This window comes from Camponotus floridanus, unplaced genomic scaffold, assembly GCF_003227725.1.
Source record: "Camponotus floridanus strain SB8 unplaced genomic scaffold, Cflo_v7.5 scaffold108, whole genome shotgun sequence".
Taxonomy (NCBI): domain Eukaryota; kingdom Metazoa; phylum Arthropoda; class Insecta; order Hymenoptera; family Formicidae; genus Camponotus; species Camponotus floridanus.
In genome coordinates, this window is record NW_020229224.1 from 300,554 (window position 1) to 319,283 (window position 18,730).

The 18,730-nt window shown below is 29.1% G+C and overlaps 2 protein-coding genes across 2 annotated transcripts in view; one reads left to right on the forward strand and one right to left on the reverse strand.

Moving 5' to 3' along the window:
* The window catches only part of LOC109610267 (general odorant-binding protein 71), a 34,586-nt gene extending 34,409 nt beyond the window's left edge, over positions 1 to 177 (reverse strand). The window contains exon 1 of the mRNA XM_025412356.1: positions 76 to 177. Coding sequence (XP_025268141.1) covers positions 76 to 141 — 66 coding nt within the window. The 5' untranslated portion in view covers positions 142 to 177. The remainder of the gene's footprint in view (positions 1 to 75) is intronic.
* Positions 178 to 476: 299 nt separating this feature from the next.
* LOC105254764 lies at positions 477 to 17,654 on the forward strand. The gene is made up of 3 exons (XM_011263640.3): positions 477 to 549; positions 10,534 to 10,739; positions 17,168 to 17,654. The coding sequence occupies exons 1-3, from the start codon at positions 517 to 519 to the stop codon at positions 17,337 to 17,339; spliced, it is 411 nt and encodes a 136-aa protein (XP_011261942.2). The 5' UTR covers positions 477 to 516; the 3' UTR covers positions 17,340 to 17,654.
* The last annotated feature ends 1,076 nt before the right edge of the window (positions 17,655 to 18,730 follow it).

Sequence of the window (18,730 nt, forward strand, 5' to 3'; positions counted from 1 at the left end):
GATAGCATAAACTTGTAGAAATATTTTCTATTTTAATAGATTTTATATTACGATATCTCTTACGTAATTACTTACAATCGCTGATTTCACCAGAAACAAGCAAACGCTGAACAGAACGACAACAAAAATCACTTTGACCATTTCGTAATAGACTTTATCCTTCTAAATAAATTTTTTACTTTTCTACAAATGCTTATATAGTATCACCATAAATGCCCATATTACCAGTAAGAGCTGACAGATGAACAATTGTAGTAAAACAAAAATATTATTCTATGCCTCCGGATGGAGACACGCTCGACTGCTCTTTTTATGCATTTTTTAAAATTACTCATGATCGGATTTCCGTGATCACTGTTACGAATAAGTCCTTTGTGAAAGAAAACTATTGAATTGATAAAAAAGAAAAATAGAATCCAATCATGGGGAAAGTGAGAGCTTCGTGGAATACATCACACAAGTTTGAACGCGTTCAAGTGACCAGTTCTCTAGGGATTGTTCATCGAAAACGATATAATGTACATCAAATGCTTCGTAAATATTTTTTTTGTAAGTAATTTTTAAATGTGCTGTAAATATATTTTTAAAAAATCCATTTTTGTAAAAGAGAATTTGATTATATATTTTTTTCTTCATAAAGATCTGATATAACATATATATATATATATATATATATATATATATATATATATATATAAATTTCTTTATACACATTTATGTACATATATATGGATGTGCATAAAGAAATTTAGAAATATATCCAATTTGATTTCGTTTCCGTTTTTAGTGAGTTTTCTTAGCACTTCTTGTATTTATTTAGTTCTATACAAGAGAGATTGTTAAGTTATTTAATAACTTTGCATAACTTGTCTAAATAAATATTTTAATATTTTGTTACTTGTTTTAATATTAATCTCTTTATTTGCTTAAATCTTCCAGATATTTCTCAGATTTGCTGAAAATTTTATGTTCAATTTTCTAATAAAATATTGTTAGTGAGCATTCTGTAGACAATAGATTAATATTAAAATTTATAGACTAATATTAAAATTTATAAATATTCTCTCATTCAGATTCAAGATGGATATTTCGAACACTTCTTATAAAGATAAATAAAGAATATATTTATTCTTCAAATATTTTTCAAATATTCTTCAAATACAAAACTTATTAGAATTCGGAAATATTAAAGATCAAAATGGATATATGTTATTAATATTTAGATTATTAATATTTAGAAGTTTTGAGTGCGTTTGTATATATACACATACATCATCGTGCGCGTGTATGTCTATGCGAAGTAATCAAGTAAAACATAGACCGCAAAGAAGTGAAAGTGATGAAATTATGCTACGTAATATATAGGGAGTTTCATAAAGATTGTATCAACGCTTGTGACCGAGTAGAGTGCAGTAAACTGAACTAAAAAGTTCTTTACCATTTTGCAATTTTCACAATAAATTATTAAAATATTAATTGAAAAGAATTGACGTATATGTCATATAACCAGATCACAGGATGTGTACTCTAGGCGTGTCAGCAGCCAGCAGTTATGTTTCATAACAATGAAAAAATGAAAGCGCAATACGCGCGGCTAAGTTTCACTATGTGATATTCGCTGCTGACACATATAGAGCATGTATCTCACAATTTAACTTCGCGAAATGCGCGCTCATTCATCTCTTTTTAACAATTATTGTGAAAATTGCAAAATTGTAGAGAACTTTTCTGTTGAATTTACTGCGTTCTGCCCATTCACGATCATTGATATAATTTTTATAAGACATCTTGATAAAAATTTCGTTAATTCTCTTTTAAAAATAATATATTAATTATCGATCAAAATTAAGTATGAAATCAATAACTATTATTACTAATTACTATTAGCCACGTACTTAAGAGCAATTTGTAAATTTGATATAATATTTGTCATGAAATATCAATTTTACATTACAGAAATATTATACATAAATTCTCCTTAAGAAATAAAAACGCATTTTATATTTATTTAGAAAAATTTGATTTTTAAAATATTTAAAATCAACACTAAATGAGAATTAGGATTCTTTTAATTTCTGAAACATTTTTTATACATACAATGTGTATAATTTAAAAAAAAGGTTTTACGTAAGTTTTAAATCACGCAGTCTCTAAATCGAAGTAAGTTATGAAAACTTGACGTGCCCGGATCATTTACATTATAAACAAATACATCCCCAATAAAATGTAAAATCTTAGATATTATGTAATTAAATATTTAATCTATGTTGGATTACAATCCGGGCACGTCAAGTTTTCATAACTTACTTCGATTTAAAGACCGTGCGATTTAAAACTTGCGTAAAACTTTTTTTTAATTACATAAATTATATAAAAAATGTTTTAGGAATTAAAAGAATCCTAATTCTCATTCAGTATTGATTTTAAACATTTTAAAAATCAAGTTTCTCTGAATAAATATAAAATGCGTTTTAATTTCTTAGGGAGAATTTATGTATAGTATTTCTGCAATGTAAGATTGATATTTCATGGCAAATATTATATCAAATTTACAAATTGCTCTTAAGTATTTAGCTAATAGTAATTATTGATTTCATATTTAGTTTTAATATTTTATTTTTTTCTAATTTTTTTAGACACGTTATTTATTTTGTTTTTCAGAAAATAATTTTGTGAGAGAAAATTACTGTAAATTATTTTTAAGGACTTTTTTTATTAAACATTTTGTTGCATACAAGGTAGAATATTTTTTATGTACTTGGCGTATTTTTTTACCTTTGTAAAATTTTTTAGACGCTTAAGTCTTATCTAACGCCATAAATTTTATATTTTATAGTGCACCATTTCTGAAATATTAGATTTCACATCCACCCAGATAGTCAAGCTTGATATGACATTTTCAGCAAACAAATACATCGCATGTATTATTATATATTTGCAGTATACTTGCTGACATCGAGATAGAATACGTTACGAATGCAGCTATATGTCTGCTTCTACATGCAATCAATTAACGAAGCAAATGGTCTGCAATATTGGTATATTACGTTGTCTACAACATGTCAGCAATATGCTGACACGTTGCAATTAATTTGTTGTTATTAGCACATGAATTCATGTGAGTTCCACGTAACAGACATAATGCTGTTTCACCTTATCTCTAGTTTGTTAAAATTAGTTGCTTCAACAATTATTGGCAACATGACAGCAACCTCATTGCATTTGGCTATCTGGGCAAGGGGTGGTTTTTAAAAATTATTATTATACGGTAAATTAACACTTTTTACACGTCTTATCCAACACCATAGATTTTATAGTATACCGTTTCTGAAATATTTTAGTTTTCACCTCCAAGGAGTTTTTAAAAATTATTATATTATACGGTAAATAAGTCTTTTGTAAAAACCTTATCTAACGGAGTAAGAGTCTCATATTTCTGTGACGCATTTTCGAGATATTGTTTTTCATCCTCAAGGGTTTTTGAAATTTGTTTTGATTTACAAGAAATGATTTTTGAAAATTGTTATTATACGACAAATTATTAGGTGTGTGAATCAATTCGGTCCATCTGACGGTTAATTGCTGTACTATGTAATTTTCTAATTTCTAATGTCTGCAAAAGGCTTTATGGTTTAGTATTGACATCTGGCAATAATATTCAGTTAATAAACGTTTGAGTTTGTAACAATTACATCGTGTTTATCTGATTCGAAAATGTCGAAATTCGAGCCCAAAAAGCATCATTTCCGGGAAGTTCTCATTTTCTGTTTTCATTTGAAGAAATCAGCCGCTGAAACTCATCGAATGCTCGTAGAATCTTATGATGAAAGTGCTCCCATCGATTAATCATGCAGAGAATGGTTTCGACGTTTCAAAAGTGATGATTTCAGTGTCGATGACAAATCTCCAAGTCGAAGAAGTTCGAGGACGAGGAATTGCAGGCGCTAATCGATGAAGATTCATATCAATCGCAACATGAGCTCGCATAATTGTTGAATGTTGATCGATCAACAATTTCTGTGCGTTTGGCAGCCATGGGAAAGATTTACAAAAAAGGAAGATGGGTGCCATACGAACTGAAAGAAAGAGACATCGAGAGGCGGAAAGCCATGTCTGAAATCTTGCTTGCCAGGCAAAAAAGAAAAGGTTTTTCGCATCGTATTGTGAACTGGAGACGAAAAATTGATATATTTTGATAATCCCAAACGAAGGAAATCCATTTGCGACCCAGGAAAACCATCCACATCGAAGCGGAATATTCACAGCAAGAAAGTAATGCTCTGTATATGGTAGGACCAGAAGGGTGTGGTGCATCATGAGCTATTAAAACAAAGCCAAACCATCACTGCCGAACTTTACCAACAACATTGATTTTAAACAACGCATTGAAGAATAAAGGGCCGGAATATGCACAGAGACACGACACAGTGATCTTCCAGCACGATAACGTTCGGCCACATGTTGGAAAGATTGTGAAGGCCACTTTGGAAGCACTTGGCTGGGACGTTTTACCTCACCCGCCGTATTCAGACATTGCTCCATCCGATTATCACTTGTTCAGATCGATGGCACACGGGCTTTCGGATCAACACTTCAACAATTATGAAGAAATAGAGAAATGGCTCAATGAATGGAAGCTTCGAAGGACGAATCGTTTTTCCATCACGGAATACAACAACTGCCATACAGATGGGATAAAATAATAGCAAACGATAGCACTTTGATTATATCTTTGATTTGACTATACTTTGATTAGTGTACTTTTTCATGTTTTTTCACACTAAAGTCTTTTTTTGGAAGAAAAAAACGGACCGAATTAATTCACACACCTTGATATATGACATTTCGTTTTACATGGTTCATATGGTTTATATAAGTTTGTAACTTTCTATGCGAAGCCAGGTATATTTCACACTTTAGACACGGATTAGGTTAGGTTATATCTTTCGAAAGTGGAGCCTCCCCGTAGGGGGAGCGGAACATGAGGTGTCTCAGCATGTACTTTACAAGACAAAGCAAAGTTTATAAATACATATATTCTATTAATATTATTTTGAAAAGAGATTACATTTGTTGAGAGAACTTTGTTTACGTTTTGTTAATAGCAAGAAAGAACGTTTCCACCAGCAAAATTGAGGGTACCGTCCCATGAACGTCGGAATAATCAGTAAACGGAATCAGAAAGGTGGAATGGTGGGGACCTAACCAATCGGAATTATTCTGTTCCGCTTTTTCACAGCTGGGTTTCCCATGATGATTATTTTTCGGAACAGACTTCAGCGTGTGCGTGAATTCAAATATCTAATTGTCACTTAAGAGAGAGTGTTGTGATGAAATGTTAGTTAAAAATGTATGACTCTTTCTATTATTAAATTATATTATGACATTATAATCTAACATAACTCAGCACACATATCATAATTACAATATTTACAGAGGACATTACATTCCCCTTTTTTAATCAAAATATATAAAAAACGGCAACTTTATCACAACACTCTCTCTAAAAAATTAAATCTAAAAGATCATAAATTAAAGAAGCAAACACAGATTTGATCAAAATGATATATAGTTAAAAATAAAAATGTATACTAAAAACAAAACTTATGCTAATGATAAGATCAAACGATATAAACATGCTTGAATCGATAAATCCATCAAAAATTATTAATAATAATCTTGCAAAAATTTTATTATATACTATTAGAGAAGATATCGGAAACGATATTTAAGGAATTTAAATGGAGCTAGTCAATGACTCACAATATTTATATTTAATGATTTAATTAATTTAATTACTTTATTAATATAATTATTGTTATATATTATTAATATAATTAATAATTGTTGCATTAATATAATTATTTATAATTAATTATATAGTTAATTTACTTATTTTTGCGCTCAACTGCAATTGTTATTGCCTATTCCAAATTTATTTCTCAGTAAACACTATCACATTAATGTTATATAGAAGCAATAAAACGCAATGTTAAAAATAACATACATTAATGTGTCGGTAACTCAATGTTAATTGTAATTTCATATATTCATTTCGATACATTCATAAATGTAACATGTAATATAATAGATGTTATATATTGTTATTACCCAGGTAGCAAGCACACGTCACTTTGATGTTCCAAACTGGTCATTTTTGCTCATATAAATGACGTCATCAAAATGACTGATTTGTTACATGACTTTATATTGACATCTTGATATAAAATTATTTTGACATACGTCATACTTCAATCATGAACTGACGATTATTTTATTATTAATGTGATTAGTTAGTACATTGATTCCATAAAAAAATCTTTTTAAAATTTTTTATATAACATGACTTTCACGATCAGATTTTAACAATTTTTTTTTCGAAGCATGCGTTTATCTGTGCACGACTTATGTTATTTAACACTCAAGTGTTCATTAAATTAGTGCGCAATGAAAATACTAGCTATATCAATCGAGTGTAATTAAAGTGTCAAGAAATATACACATTTTTTATAATACAGTTGATTAGCAAAATATATTTTTATAAAACGCAGAAAAACATTATTTGTTAAAATTTTATGATATTAGAAGTAAGTTTTTTATGTTTAAATAAAATAATAATAACAAATATAAAACTTTTGACCTATTTTCTTACCATATTTTTCAGCGTTTTCGAATAAAGCAGTTTAATCAATTCGAGATTCTTCTAAAGAATAGAAGGCTGTAATTGTTCAATGATGCGCTCGAATCAGTTAATCTGCTTTCTTTAATAACGCTATTAAATATATTATTATGCCAAGAAAAAAACGTCAAAATATGGTATATTTTATGACGTCAAAATGTGATACATGTCATGACGTCAAGAATCTGTGACATTAGACTATCACTTTTACGTCATAAAAATGTCAACTCGTGACGTTAAAAAGTCAATAAATGACCAATTTGAAACGTCAAAATGACGTGTGCTTGCTACCTGGATAGTTATATTCCACATAAAATTAGTTCAGAATCATTCATGCGGTAGCGTCGCGACGCTAAGTATATAAAAAACTGATTTAAAAAATTGGATCCGAGCATTGAGAGTCACTGTTCTCGACGCGGCGATACCAAATAGCTTATCCGGAATTTTACGTTAAATGACGTCACATAAACTTTTGATTGAAATATTTCAGAAACTAAATCCGTAATTAAAAATCTAACGCATTTTTCTTAGGCTCTAAGGCATTTTTCTTATATAATGTGAATACAAGCTTTCGGTTGTGACCAGTTTGAATAAAATAAGTGCAGTCAATCCCGAGAAATGATAATCGCATGTCAGAATTGTGACATTTTTCACTTTCCATCATAAGGTTCAGACTCATGAACGTATCTTCGCACGCACACACTCAAAGCGATTTTGTCTCTCAAGCTGCGTTCATACCGTGCAAATATGATCTTCGCACGCACACATTCAAAGCGATTTTGTCCCTCAAGCTGCGTTCATACCACGCAAATATGATTATTCGCTTTAATGTGCAAAAATGCTTTAAAAAGCAAAACCATTTATCTACATGTGTGTGCATACGTGTGATATGTGTATATGTGTGTATACGTGTGAGATTAATTTATCGCATAACAATTTTCAAAAACCTCTTGGGGGTAAAAGCTATCTCGAAAATAGTATCACAAAAACATAAAAACTGTGCCGTTAGATAACACTTCTAAAGAGACTAATTTATCGTATTATAATATTCAAAAATCACCCCTTCAGAGTGAACTCTAATATCTATCTAGAAAATAAAACCTTGTAAAAATGCGCGACGTACCCTTAGTAAAGATTTTAAAAAATGCGTATTTATTTTTTGCAGAAATAATATAAATTTTTACAAAAAGGTGGTGATATCCCTCTAGAAACAACCTTATAACGGTAAAATAAAATACGTCAAGTACATAAAAAAATATCTTTAAAAAACTTAACATATTTTTTTGTAGAAATATAAATTTTTACAAAAAGTAGTGATCCTTAAAAAAACCTTATAAAGGTAAAAAAAAAACCAAGTACATAAAAAAAATCAAAAAATCTAAAAGTGATAAAAATAAAATATTTAAAAACCTATATGAGATCAATACTATTAGCCAAGTACAATAAATTATGTGATATTAATTCGTAATCGATACTAAATGAATTAAGATTACTTTAATTCCTAAAGCATTTTTTATATGATGTATATAATTTAAAAAGGTTTTACGCAAATTCTAAATCGCATAAATGACCTTCAGGTCGAAGTAAGATATGAATAAAATAAAAAATTTGATTATGCAATATACATATATACAACATATATTTGTTAATCCTTTCATTTAGTAAGTACAATTTACATTTTTATAAAATAAGCTTTACGAATATGCAACAGGCAGCCTGTGGGCCAGAAATGACCTACGAAACTTTTCAATCAGACTTACAACAATTAAACTTTATTTGCAGAGAAAATAAAAAAACTCATAAAAAAAGAGATTCCACTTGCCTCTCTATGTGATGATTTCCAAGTAATACAGAGGAGACAAGATATATAAGTTCGAAATTTAGCTACGCGCGTGCACGGTCCATAGTGTAATTTTAAATTTTACATTGAGCCCATCAAAAATCTAGCTTTTGCCTGTTTTAAACTATATGATTTAAATACGAGGCACGCCAAGTTTTCATATCTTACTTCGACCTAAAGATCATTTATGCGATTTAGAATTTGTGTAAAACTTTTTTAAATTATATACGTCATATAAAAAATGCTTTAGGAATTAAAGTAATCTTAACTCATTTAGTATCGAATTAATATCACACAATTTATTGTACTTGACTAATAGTATTGATCTCATATTGGGTTTTAAATATTTTATTTTTATCACTCTTTTAGATTTTTTTATTTTTTTTACGTATTTGTATTTTTTTTACCTTTATAGTAATATATATTTTATTTATTTTTTTTACCTTTAAGGTTTTTTTAGGGGATATAAAATTGTTTAAGTAAAATGAATAAATGAAATAAATTATATGCGTATTGATTTTATAAAAGATTCGAAATTTAATTTATTTAAAAATTTCGAATTTTTTACAATGGCATACTATTATCAATTTGTAAAAAGAATCTGATTTATTACCCAGTGAGCAATAAGTTATCAAAAAGAGTTCTTAAAGCACTCGGATTCAAGAGTTAGACACCCGACAACTCTATCTAGATAATAATATTATGATATCAATAAGTCCTCTAATGCGTCGATTTTAGAGGAAAAGAAGACCACATACAGAACATCTAAAAGAATACTTCAATCTGACTTATTATAGATGTTAAGAAAATGTTACCATTAAGACTTTCTTTATAGGTTAGGTTAGGTTTTTATAGAATTATTTATTTTAAATTCAGTTTGTTAGAAATTAAACTGATAAACAGTGATGCAAGAAGAAGATGCAGCTCAAACACACACAATCAGAGAGCTAGCGTCCTCTTTCTGACACTACTGTTCGTAAGAGAAAAAAAATATCCTTTGGATTTAATGTTAATACTAGTTCTTTATATACATTTCATGGCAAATATTGAATACGAGTTAAGTTAAGAGTGGCTCGCCGCCTAGCGGCAAACAAAGAAATTAATGTAACAAGAAATCTTACAGATCCAACAGATCTTACAGAAAATACTAACCAAATTCTTATAATAAAATCTATTAAACGTTCTAGTTATAAAAAATCGAGTCTTATCATGATAACTAGAAATTCTTGTTTGATTTAACCAAAATGCCTTCAATCATATACGTCTTGTTAGTATAATCAAACGTTTTCTCAGTGTAGATGTCTTTAAAGTGTTTCTAGTAAATGAACTCTAAAGACATCTATAAGTAGACATCATAAAGAGCTTTTTTGAAAGACATCTTACAAAAAGATAACTTATTGATGTCATTTAAAAAAAAAATTAATGAAGTCTTCAAAAAGTCCTCTTAAAGACTTCTTCCTCTCAATAATGCTCACTGGGTAGGACTTAACATATTGGCACATTATATATACAATAATGGGAAGACTTAATCGGAACAATATATTTACTAAATATCTGCGAGATACAATTTAGCATTAATGGAGACAGATAATTTTATAATTTAATACATCACCGTAACATTCTGTAATGCGTATTATTAATATTGCGTCGAAGATAAATCAAAAGATCTGAAACATTCGTTTTTGTTAATGTAATAATATTCAATTTAAAATATATATGAGTAATGAATAATATATGAGTAATTAGAAAGAAGGAAATGTTGTTTCTTCTTTGTGCTCCAAATACCGTACTGTGGCTCTAATTGCCAATTTTGATTTAATTTTTAGTTATATTATTTGTTACTTTTACATTATACTGCAACAAACAATCTTTATTAAGATTTTGCTATAAGTATTAATAAAATTGCTTTAAGTATTAATAAAATTTTTTCTCAATTGCCAATTTTTATAAATATACTATTAAAATCTTGATTAACGTTGTATACATATGTTCTTGTATATTTTTTATGTTCCAGCTATTTTTGAAATTCTCTTCACTTGCAATCATGTTACCAATGCATAACAATAATATGAACAAAGAACTTGCATTGCCAACAACAATTTATCATGCAATGTCTAAACGAGCAACGGAGCAACTATCAGATAGAAATCGAATAGATTTTCAAATAAGAAATCATCGAGGATCAGGAACTTATATATTTGGTTTCGATACAGGAAGCGGGTAAATAAATAAATAAATAAATAAATATAAATATATAAATATATATATATATATATATATATATATATATATAGCAAACACAGAATATTGCAGCAATATTACAACATTGCAGCAATGTTGCTGCAATATTTTGGTTTGCTGGGTATATATATATATATATACAGGGTGGGGCATTTATCTTGAGACAAGATAATATCTCGATTGGAGTCGATTATTTTGTAAAAAGTTTTAGACAAAAGTTGTATGGTTTCAAGGGGGACATAAAATGGTGTCATTAGTTTGATCTTGAAGAGCCACCTGAAGGACACGCGAAGGTCAGCTCCAACTTTTTAAATGGGACATCCTATATGCTTTTGCATATTCTTGTAGCTCATCTCAAGAGCTTTCCAAAACACTATAATTAAGTTAGTTTTCATTAAGTACTTTCCAAGTTATGAGGCTTGAAATCATTTTTTAATTTTACATAAACCGTAAAATATCTTGTAAAATATTCATTTTTCGATTATTTTATCCTAATACTTTTATGTACAAAATAATGAGAGGAATCAATTGGTGTAAAGAAAAGACATAGTTATTTTTAAGAAAAAATATGTAATTGTTAATTGCAAATTACATTTTTTTTTTCGAAACAACTATGAGTTTTCTTTACACCAATTGATTTTTCTCATTATTTTGTACATAAAAGTATTAAGGTAAAATAATCGAAAAATGAATATTTTACAAGATATTTTACGGTTTATGTAAAATTAAAAAATGATTTCAAGCCTCATAATTTGGAAAGTACTTAATGAAAACTAACTTAATTATAGTGTTTTGGAAAGCTCTTGAGATGAGCTACAAGAATATGCAAAAGCATATAGGGTGTCCCATTTAAAAAGTTGGAGCTGACCTTCGCGTGTCCTTCAGGTGGCTCTTCAAGATCAAACTAATAACACCATCTTATGTCCCCCTTGAAACCATACAAAATAATGAGAGGAATCAATTGGTGTAAAGAAAAGACATAGTTATTTTTAAGAAAAAATATGTAATTGTTAATTGCAAATTACATTTTTTTTTTCGAAACAACTATGAGTTTTCTTTACACCAATTGATTTTTCTCATTATTTTGTACATAAAAGTATTAAGGTAAAATAATCGAAAAATGAATATTTGTCTAAACTTTTGTCTAAAACTTTTTTCAAAATAATCGATTCCAATCGAGATATTATCTTGTCTCAAGATAAATGCCCCACCCTGTATATATATATATATATATATATATATATATATATATTTCCATACACACACACACACACACACACACACACACACACACAGGATGTCTTACTTTAATATCGGAACATCGAAAGCAATACATTTCCAAACAATTTTTCAAATAAAAGTTATAGGGTTTGGAGGGGGAAAAAAGATGGGAATATTAGTTTAATCTTGGGGGGGTGTAAGTATTACCCAGTCAGTTGAATCTGTTCTAACAAATTTTGCCAAGTACTTGTTACAAATTAATGTCAGCACAAAGATTGCAGATTATATGCAAAACTTGTTTTATCAGATAACAATAACATAATGTTAGCAGAAATGTTACACAATCTGCTGATATAATTTAGCAGAACACTAGCAAAAACCGAGCATAGTTGGCACATAATTATTACAGCAAATTGGCAGCAAAACTCAAGATCTGCGCGATGCAATATCATATTCAACTAGATTTGCGCATAATTTCTAGTAGTAGATTTCTAGTAGTAGATGGCAGAAGTGTAACAAGGTTTACATGATTCGATAGTTCCTTCGCTTATCGCTATGTGATGTATTTTCTCGCAATCAAATTTCTGTCAAAAATATATATAAAGTCTTGATTATTAATAAAAGATTAAAAATATAATAACTATTTCTATCACTTTAATTTCTGATATCTGATACAAACAGATGAGATTCAGAACATTAAACTAATTGGAATCAACAGAATAAATGGGAAATTATTCATTTACTGCCTATTTGAAGCATAAAACAAGAATTTAATTCTAAATTATATTTCAAGTTTTATAAATTAAATTAAATTTACTTTTATCATTTATTTTTTACTAATTTCATTAAATTAATTAATTCTTCATTATCGAGAGATATAATTACGATATAATATACAGAGTGTATCTGAAATGATGCACTAAACTTTAGACGCGTATTCTAAAGGTCAAAATAAGACTTTTTTCCCCTATAAACATAAATCCGCAAATGAACTCCCCTTCAAGCTAGAGACCCCTAAAGTTTGAGGAAAAAATTGAAAATTGGCTATTATGTATTGCCTTATTATTTGACTTCGGTTTTGATGTTACCTATCACCCTCTCTTGAGAGATAAATAAATTTGCGTTGCGGATGTTTGGTCAATTTCACACATTTTCGAATTTTAGCTCAGAGAGGGGTTCATTTGCAGATCCATGTTCATAAGAAAAAGTCTTATTTTGACCTCTAGAATATGCTCCTAAAGTTTAGTGCATTATTTCAGATACACCCTATATACAGGGTGACCCATTTTAACTTAGGCAGCCAAATAACTCGAAAACCAAACCCAGGAGAGAAAAATGTTTCAGACAAAAGTTGTTTGGTTTCGAGGGGGCTATAAGATGGTATCATTGGTTTGACCTTGAAGAGTCATTTGAAGGTCACGTGAAGGTTACCTCAATTTTTTTAAATGGCACTCCCTATTTTTTATTACATATTCTTATAGCTGACCTCGAGAGCTTTCCAAAACACTATAATAAAATATTTTTTCATAGAGTACTTTTCGAGTTATGAGGCTGGAAATCATTTCTTAATTTTACATAAACCATAATATATCTAGTAAAATATTCATTTCTCGATTATCTTGCCTTAATACTTTTATGTACAAAATAATGAGAGAAATCAATTGGTGTAAAAAAAACACATAGTTGTTTCAAAGAAAAAATATGTAATTGTTAATTGCTAATTACATATTTTTTCTTAAAAATAACTATATGTTTTCTTTACACCAATCGATTTTTCACATTATTTTGTGCATAAAAGTATTAAGGTAAAATAATCGAAAAATGAATATTTCACTAGATATTTTATGATTTATGTAGAATTAAGAAATTATTCAAGCCTCATAACTCGAAAAATACTCAATAAAAAAATATTTTATTATAGTGTTTTGGAAAGCTCTCGAGGTCAGCTACAAGAATATCTAATAAAAAATAGGGGGTGCCATTTAAAAAAATTGAGGTGACCTTCACGTGACTTTCAAATGACTCTTCAAGGTCAAACCAATGGTACCATCTTATGGCCCCCTCGAAACCAAACAACTTTTGTCTGAAACATTTTTCTCTCCTGGGTTTGGTTTTCGAGTTATTTGGCTGCCTAAGTTAAAATGGGTCACCCTGTATTACGTTATATGTTGTTAGAAAAAAATTGTAATTAACCGATAACTTATCGATAATATTCTTATTTAGCATCTGTAATAATCAATTTTATTGCATTTATACAACATTAATATAAATAAATAAATATAAACCCAGACAGCACAAGACATCCTATGGACATTCATTTTATGTCTATTTTACGTCCGCACATCCCATGGACATAAAATAAACGTTCATCGTACATCCGATTTAAGACATCTGTTAACGACCAATATTGGACGTCCACAAGATGTCCGGTCTTGGAGGTTAAAGTTTCGCGCGAGCACGCAAGGATGTATTAGTTTATTCGTTTACCGCTACGCGACATGCGATGCGCTATCTTTCTCGTAAGTAAGTTAAGTTTTAAGTTATGAGAATTATATAGGGTGTCAGGAATATTTTTGCAGTCCCGAAGTATGAAGGTAGATTGGCTCAAATTAAGAAGGAAGGTACTATACTATTTTGCGATATTCGCAATAATTAACGAAAAATTAATGAAAGAAGATCGGCCAATGCGCGTGGCTAGAAGTGCGTGGCGGTGAAGGCGGTCTCATTGTAACATAATGGCGGCGCGCGGTAAAGCAGTGATTGGGGAGGGGAAGAGCCTTCGTCGCGCGCCTACACACTTATCGCTCCTCTCCAAAGTCTGTAGACGAACTGATGAACGGGAGGGGAAGGAAGATCTTCGCATGAGCGCCATTTTGGAACTACGAAGTATGTGTGAGTGTGTGTTGTACGAGAAGAGTGAGTGAGTAGTAGTAAAAGTGGAAGGTGGAATTGATATATAGTACTAGTAGTATTAAAAAATACATGTAATAATGCCAAGCTGTTGTGTGAAAAATTGTCACAATCGTGCAGAACAAGGATTTCGTCTTTGTTTCTTTTCCCCTTTACTCCCAATTTATTATGTTTATTTGATTTTCAATACATTTTCTTTTCTTTTATTTTACCACTTCTTAATGTAAATTCAATTATATTAATTTTTTAAAACACTCTTGTCTATCCTTAACCTCTTTTATATATTAATACATTAACAGCTCTGACAAAAAACTTAGGTTAAACATTTGGAAGATAGCAGCCACCATGTTAGGGCTAAATGTGTAAATATGAATGCGAAAACCTTCCTTTTCCTCCCGTCGTTCATCTACAGACTTTGCTCTTTCCCTCCCCAATTATCGTTTCGTCGCGCGCCGCCATTATGTTACAGTAAGACCGCCTTTACCACCACGCACTTCTAGCCACGCGCATTGGCCGATTTTCTTTAATTAATTTTTCGTTAATTATTGCGAATATCGCAAAATAGTATAGTACCTTTCTTCTTAATTTGAGCCAATCTACCTTCACATCGGGTCTGCAAAAATGTTTCTGACACCCTGTATAAAATTTGCAAAAAGTAACAAATAAGATTAAAAATATACTGTTCAATTTAATTTCTGATCTAAATGCACGGGTTTCAGATATTAAATTGATTTTATAAGTTGGACAAGTAAATGTTCAGCAAATAAACAAAAATAATCCGTTTACTATCTATTTAAGATGTAAAGTGCAATATGCAAGTATAAATTATAAATAAAATTTTTATATGAAATTTTTATGTAAAATTTTATATGAAATAGATAAATTATATTATTATTTAGGGATTAAAGTATGTCCACCAATTTCATAAACAAATGTACCACGGATGTCCATTGAATGTCCAAAGAACATAAAACGGATAATCTGTGGATATCCTCAATTTCCTTAATGCTCGTCTTATGGATATCCTTTGGATATTTGTGTGCTGTCTGGGAATATATTAATATATTAATAATATGTATATTAATAATATTATTTATATTAATATATTTAATAATATTAATATATAAATATATTAATATAAATAAATAAGCATATCTTGTTTCTGTTGTCAATTTGCTAGATTGCGTGCGAAGATTTTGCTCAGTTTCTACGAAAATCTGTTTAACCGATGTTGTTAGATTATTGTTTACAGATTCTGTCGTCAAAAGCTTAATGCGGATATAGATGGCTATGGTTCTTATAAGATTCTGATCGAATCTGCTGCAAATCTGCTGACATTTTGCTTACTGGGTTAGGTCATGTAAAGTTCTAGTTTTTTAAAATGAAAGTACCCTAATTTGTCGATGTAAATCGAATCTTCGAATAAAATTTATAAGGATAAACTAATCAAAAATTGAATTGTTTACGAGATATTTTATACTTTAGGTTGACATAATTTTACAGAAACTATAAAATAATTCGTAAAAATATTTATTTTTTGATTATTTTACCTCAATACTTTAAGTATAGAATATATAATAAGAGGAATTAATTAATGTACAGAGAACACATAATTGAAATCCTTAAGAAAAAATATAAAAAAATATGAATTTGCAACGAGCAATTACGTACTTTTTTAAAGAACAATTACGTACTTTTTTAAAGAACAATTATGTGTTTTTTTAAATACTAATTGATCTTCCATTATTCTGCATAAATAAATATTTTATGATCTTTTATAGTCTATATAAAATTATATCAACTTATTATATAAAAATTGTAAACTTAAAATATCACTAAATTAAAAATATCTCGTAATCTATTCAATTTTTGATTATACTACCCTTACAATTTAATACATGGAATATTGTGAAACATTGAGAAATCGATTCTTATCGACAAATTTTCTTATCAACACTTTCTTATCGACACAACTTTTGATTTTCATTACCTTAGCACCTGCAATCAAGATCGAATTAATATTCCTATCTTTTTCCCCCTCCTACAACTTTTATTTGCAACATTTTTTTTTGAAAATGCATTGTTTTCGAAATATTATGGAGTCTAAGTTAAAATGAGATAACCTATATATAATTATTACCATATTATAATTATTAACATATACATAATGTTATTATTATATACACAAAGAATCAACATATCGTTTGTGAATTAAAAGTTTTATAAAAAATTTCGAAAAAACAATTATTGAAAAGATTAATATATTTCTACTGTAGAAAAAATCGGCAATTTAAAATGGAAGAACGTCTTCAGGACGGAAGCGTCAAGGGCCAATATGGTTTTTATGATGCAGAAGGACAACTTCAAATTATCAATTACATCGCAGGCCCTATCGATGGTTATCAAGAACGTCATCATGAAGCTATTACCTACAAACCTGAAATTTAATCTTACAAATAATTCCATCATATTAAGATTTTTTTTTATCGTTAGTCATTAAATTATGAAATCAGAAGTGAAAAATTTCGTGTAAATTTGAAACGTGAAAATTTCTTGCAAAAATTAAAACAGCCCGGTAAGCAAAAGGCGCGCAACTTGCCAGCAGATTGGCGACAGATTTCCACAAAAGTTGCTAGCAGATTGGCATCCATTGTGTCCGCAATGATACAATCCGCAGGCTCACGATCTGCAAAATCTGAGCAGAATCTGTAGCTTCTGGTCATTCATATAAATATGTAATAAAATCTGAGCAGAATCTGTAGCTTCTGGTCATTCATATAAATATGTAATATAAATTCAATAAAATTGATTATTACAGATGCTAATAATAACACTATTATCGGTTAATTACAATTTTCTTCTAATATAACATATAATATGTAATATATGTTATTTATATCGTAATTATATCTCACATAGTGAAAGACTAGTTCAATTTAATTAAATTAATAATAAAGTAAATGAATGAAAGTAATTAAATTTAACTTATATATTATTATTATTATAAAACTTGAGATATAATTTTTATTAGAATTAAATTCTTTTAAGCTTCAAATAGACAGTAAATAATTTTTAATTATCTTATTGATTCCAATCAGTTTAATATTCTGAATCTCACCTGCTTGTATCAGATATCAGAAATTAAAATAATAGAAATAGTTACTACTATATTTTTGATCTTTTAGGCCCAGTTCCACAACTTATTCTAATCGAAGTTTAGCTCATTAAAGGACAATTTACATTGCGTCCAAAGCTCACTGTATCCAATCAGACGTCATATATCGGACATTGGACACAATGTAAATCCTCCTTTAACGAGTTAAACTTTAGTAAATCCTCCTTTAACGAGTTAAACTTTAGTTAAAGTGAGTTATGGAATTGGACTTTATTAATAATCGCGACTTTATATACAGGGTGTTTCATTTTAATCCGACCACCTAAATTTCTCGAAACCTAAGCAAGATAGAGAAAAATGTTTTAGACAAAAGTTGTATGGTTTCAAGGGGGACATAAGATGGTGTCATTAGTTTGATCTTGAAGAGCCACCTGAAGGACACGCGAAGATCAGCTCCAACTTTTTAAATGGGACACCCTATATGCTTTTGCATATTCTTGTAGCTCATCTCAAGAGCTTTCCAAAACACTATAATTAAGTTAGTTTTCATTAAGTACTTTCCAAATTATGAGGCTTGAAATCATTTTTTAATTTTACATAAACCGTAAAATATCTTGTAAAATATTCATTTTTCGATGATTTTACCTTAATACTTTTATGTACAAAATAATGAGAAGAATCAATTGGTGTAAAGAAAACTCATAGTTGTTTCGAAAATAAATAT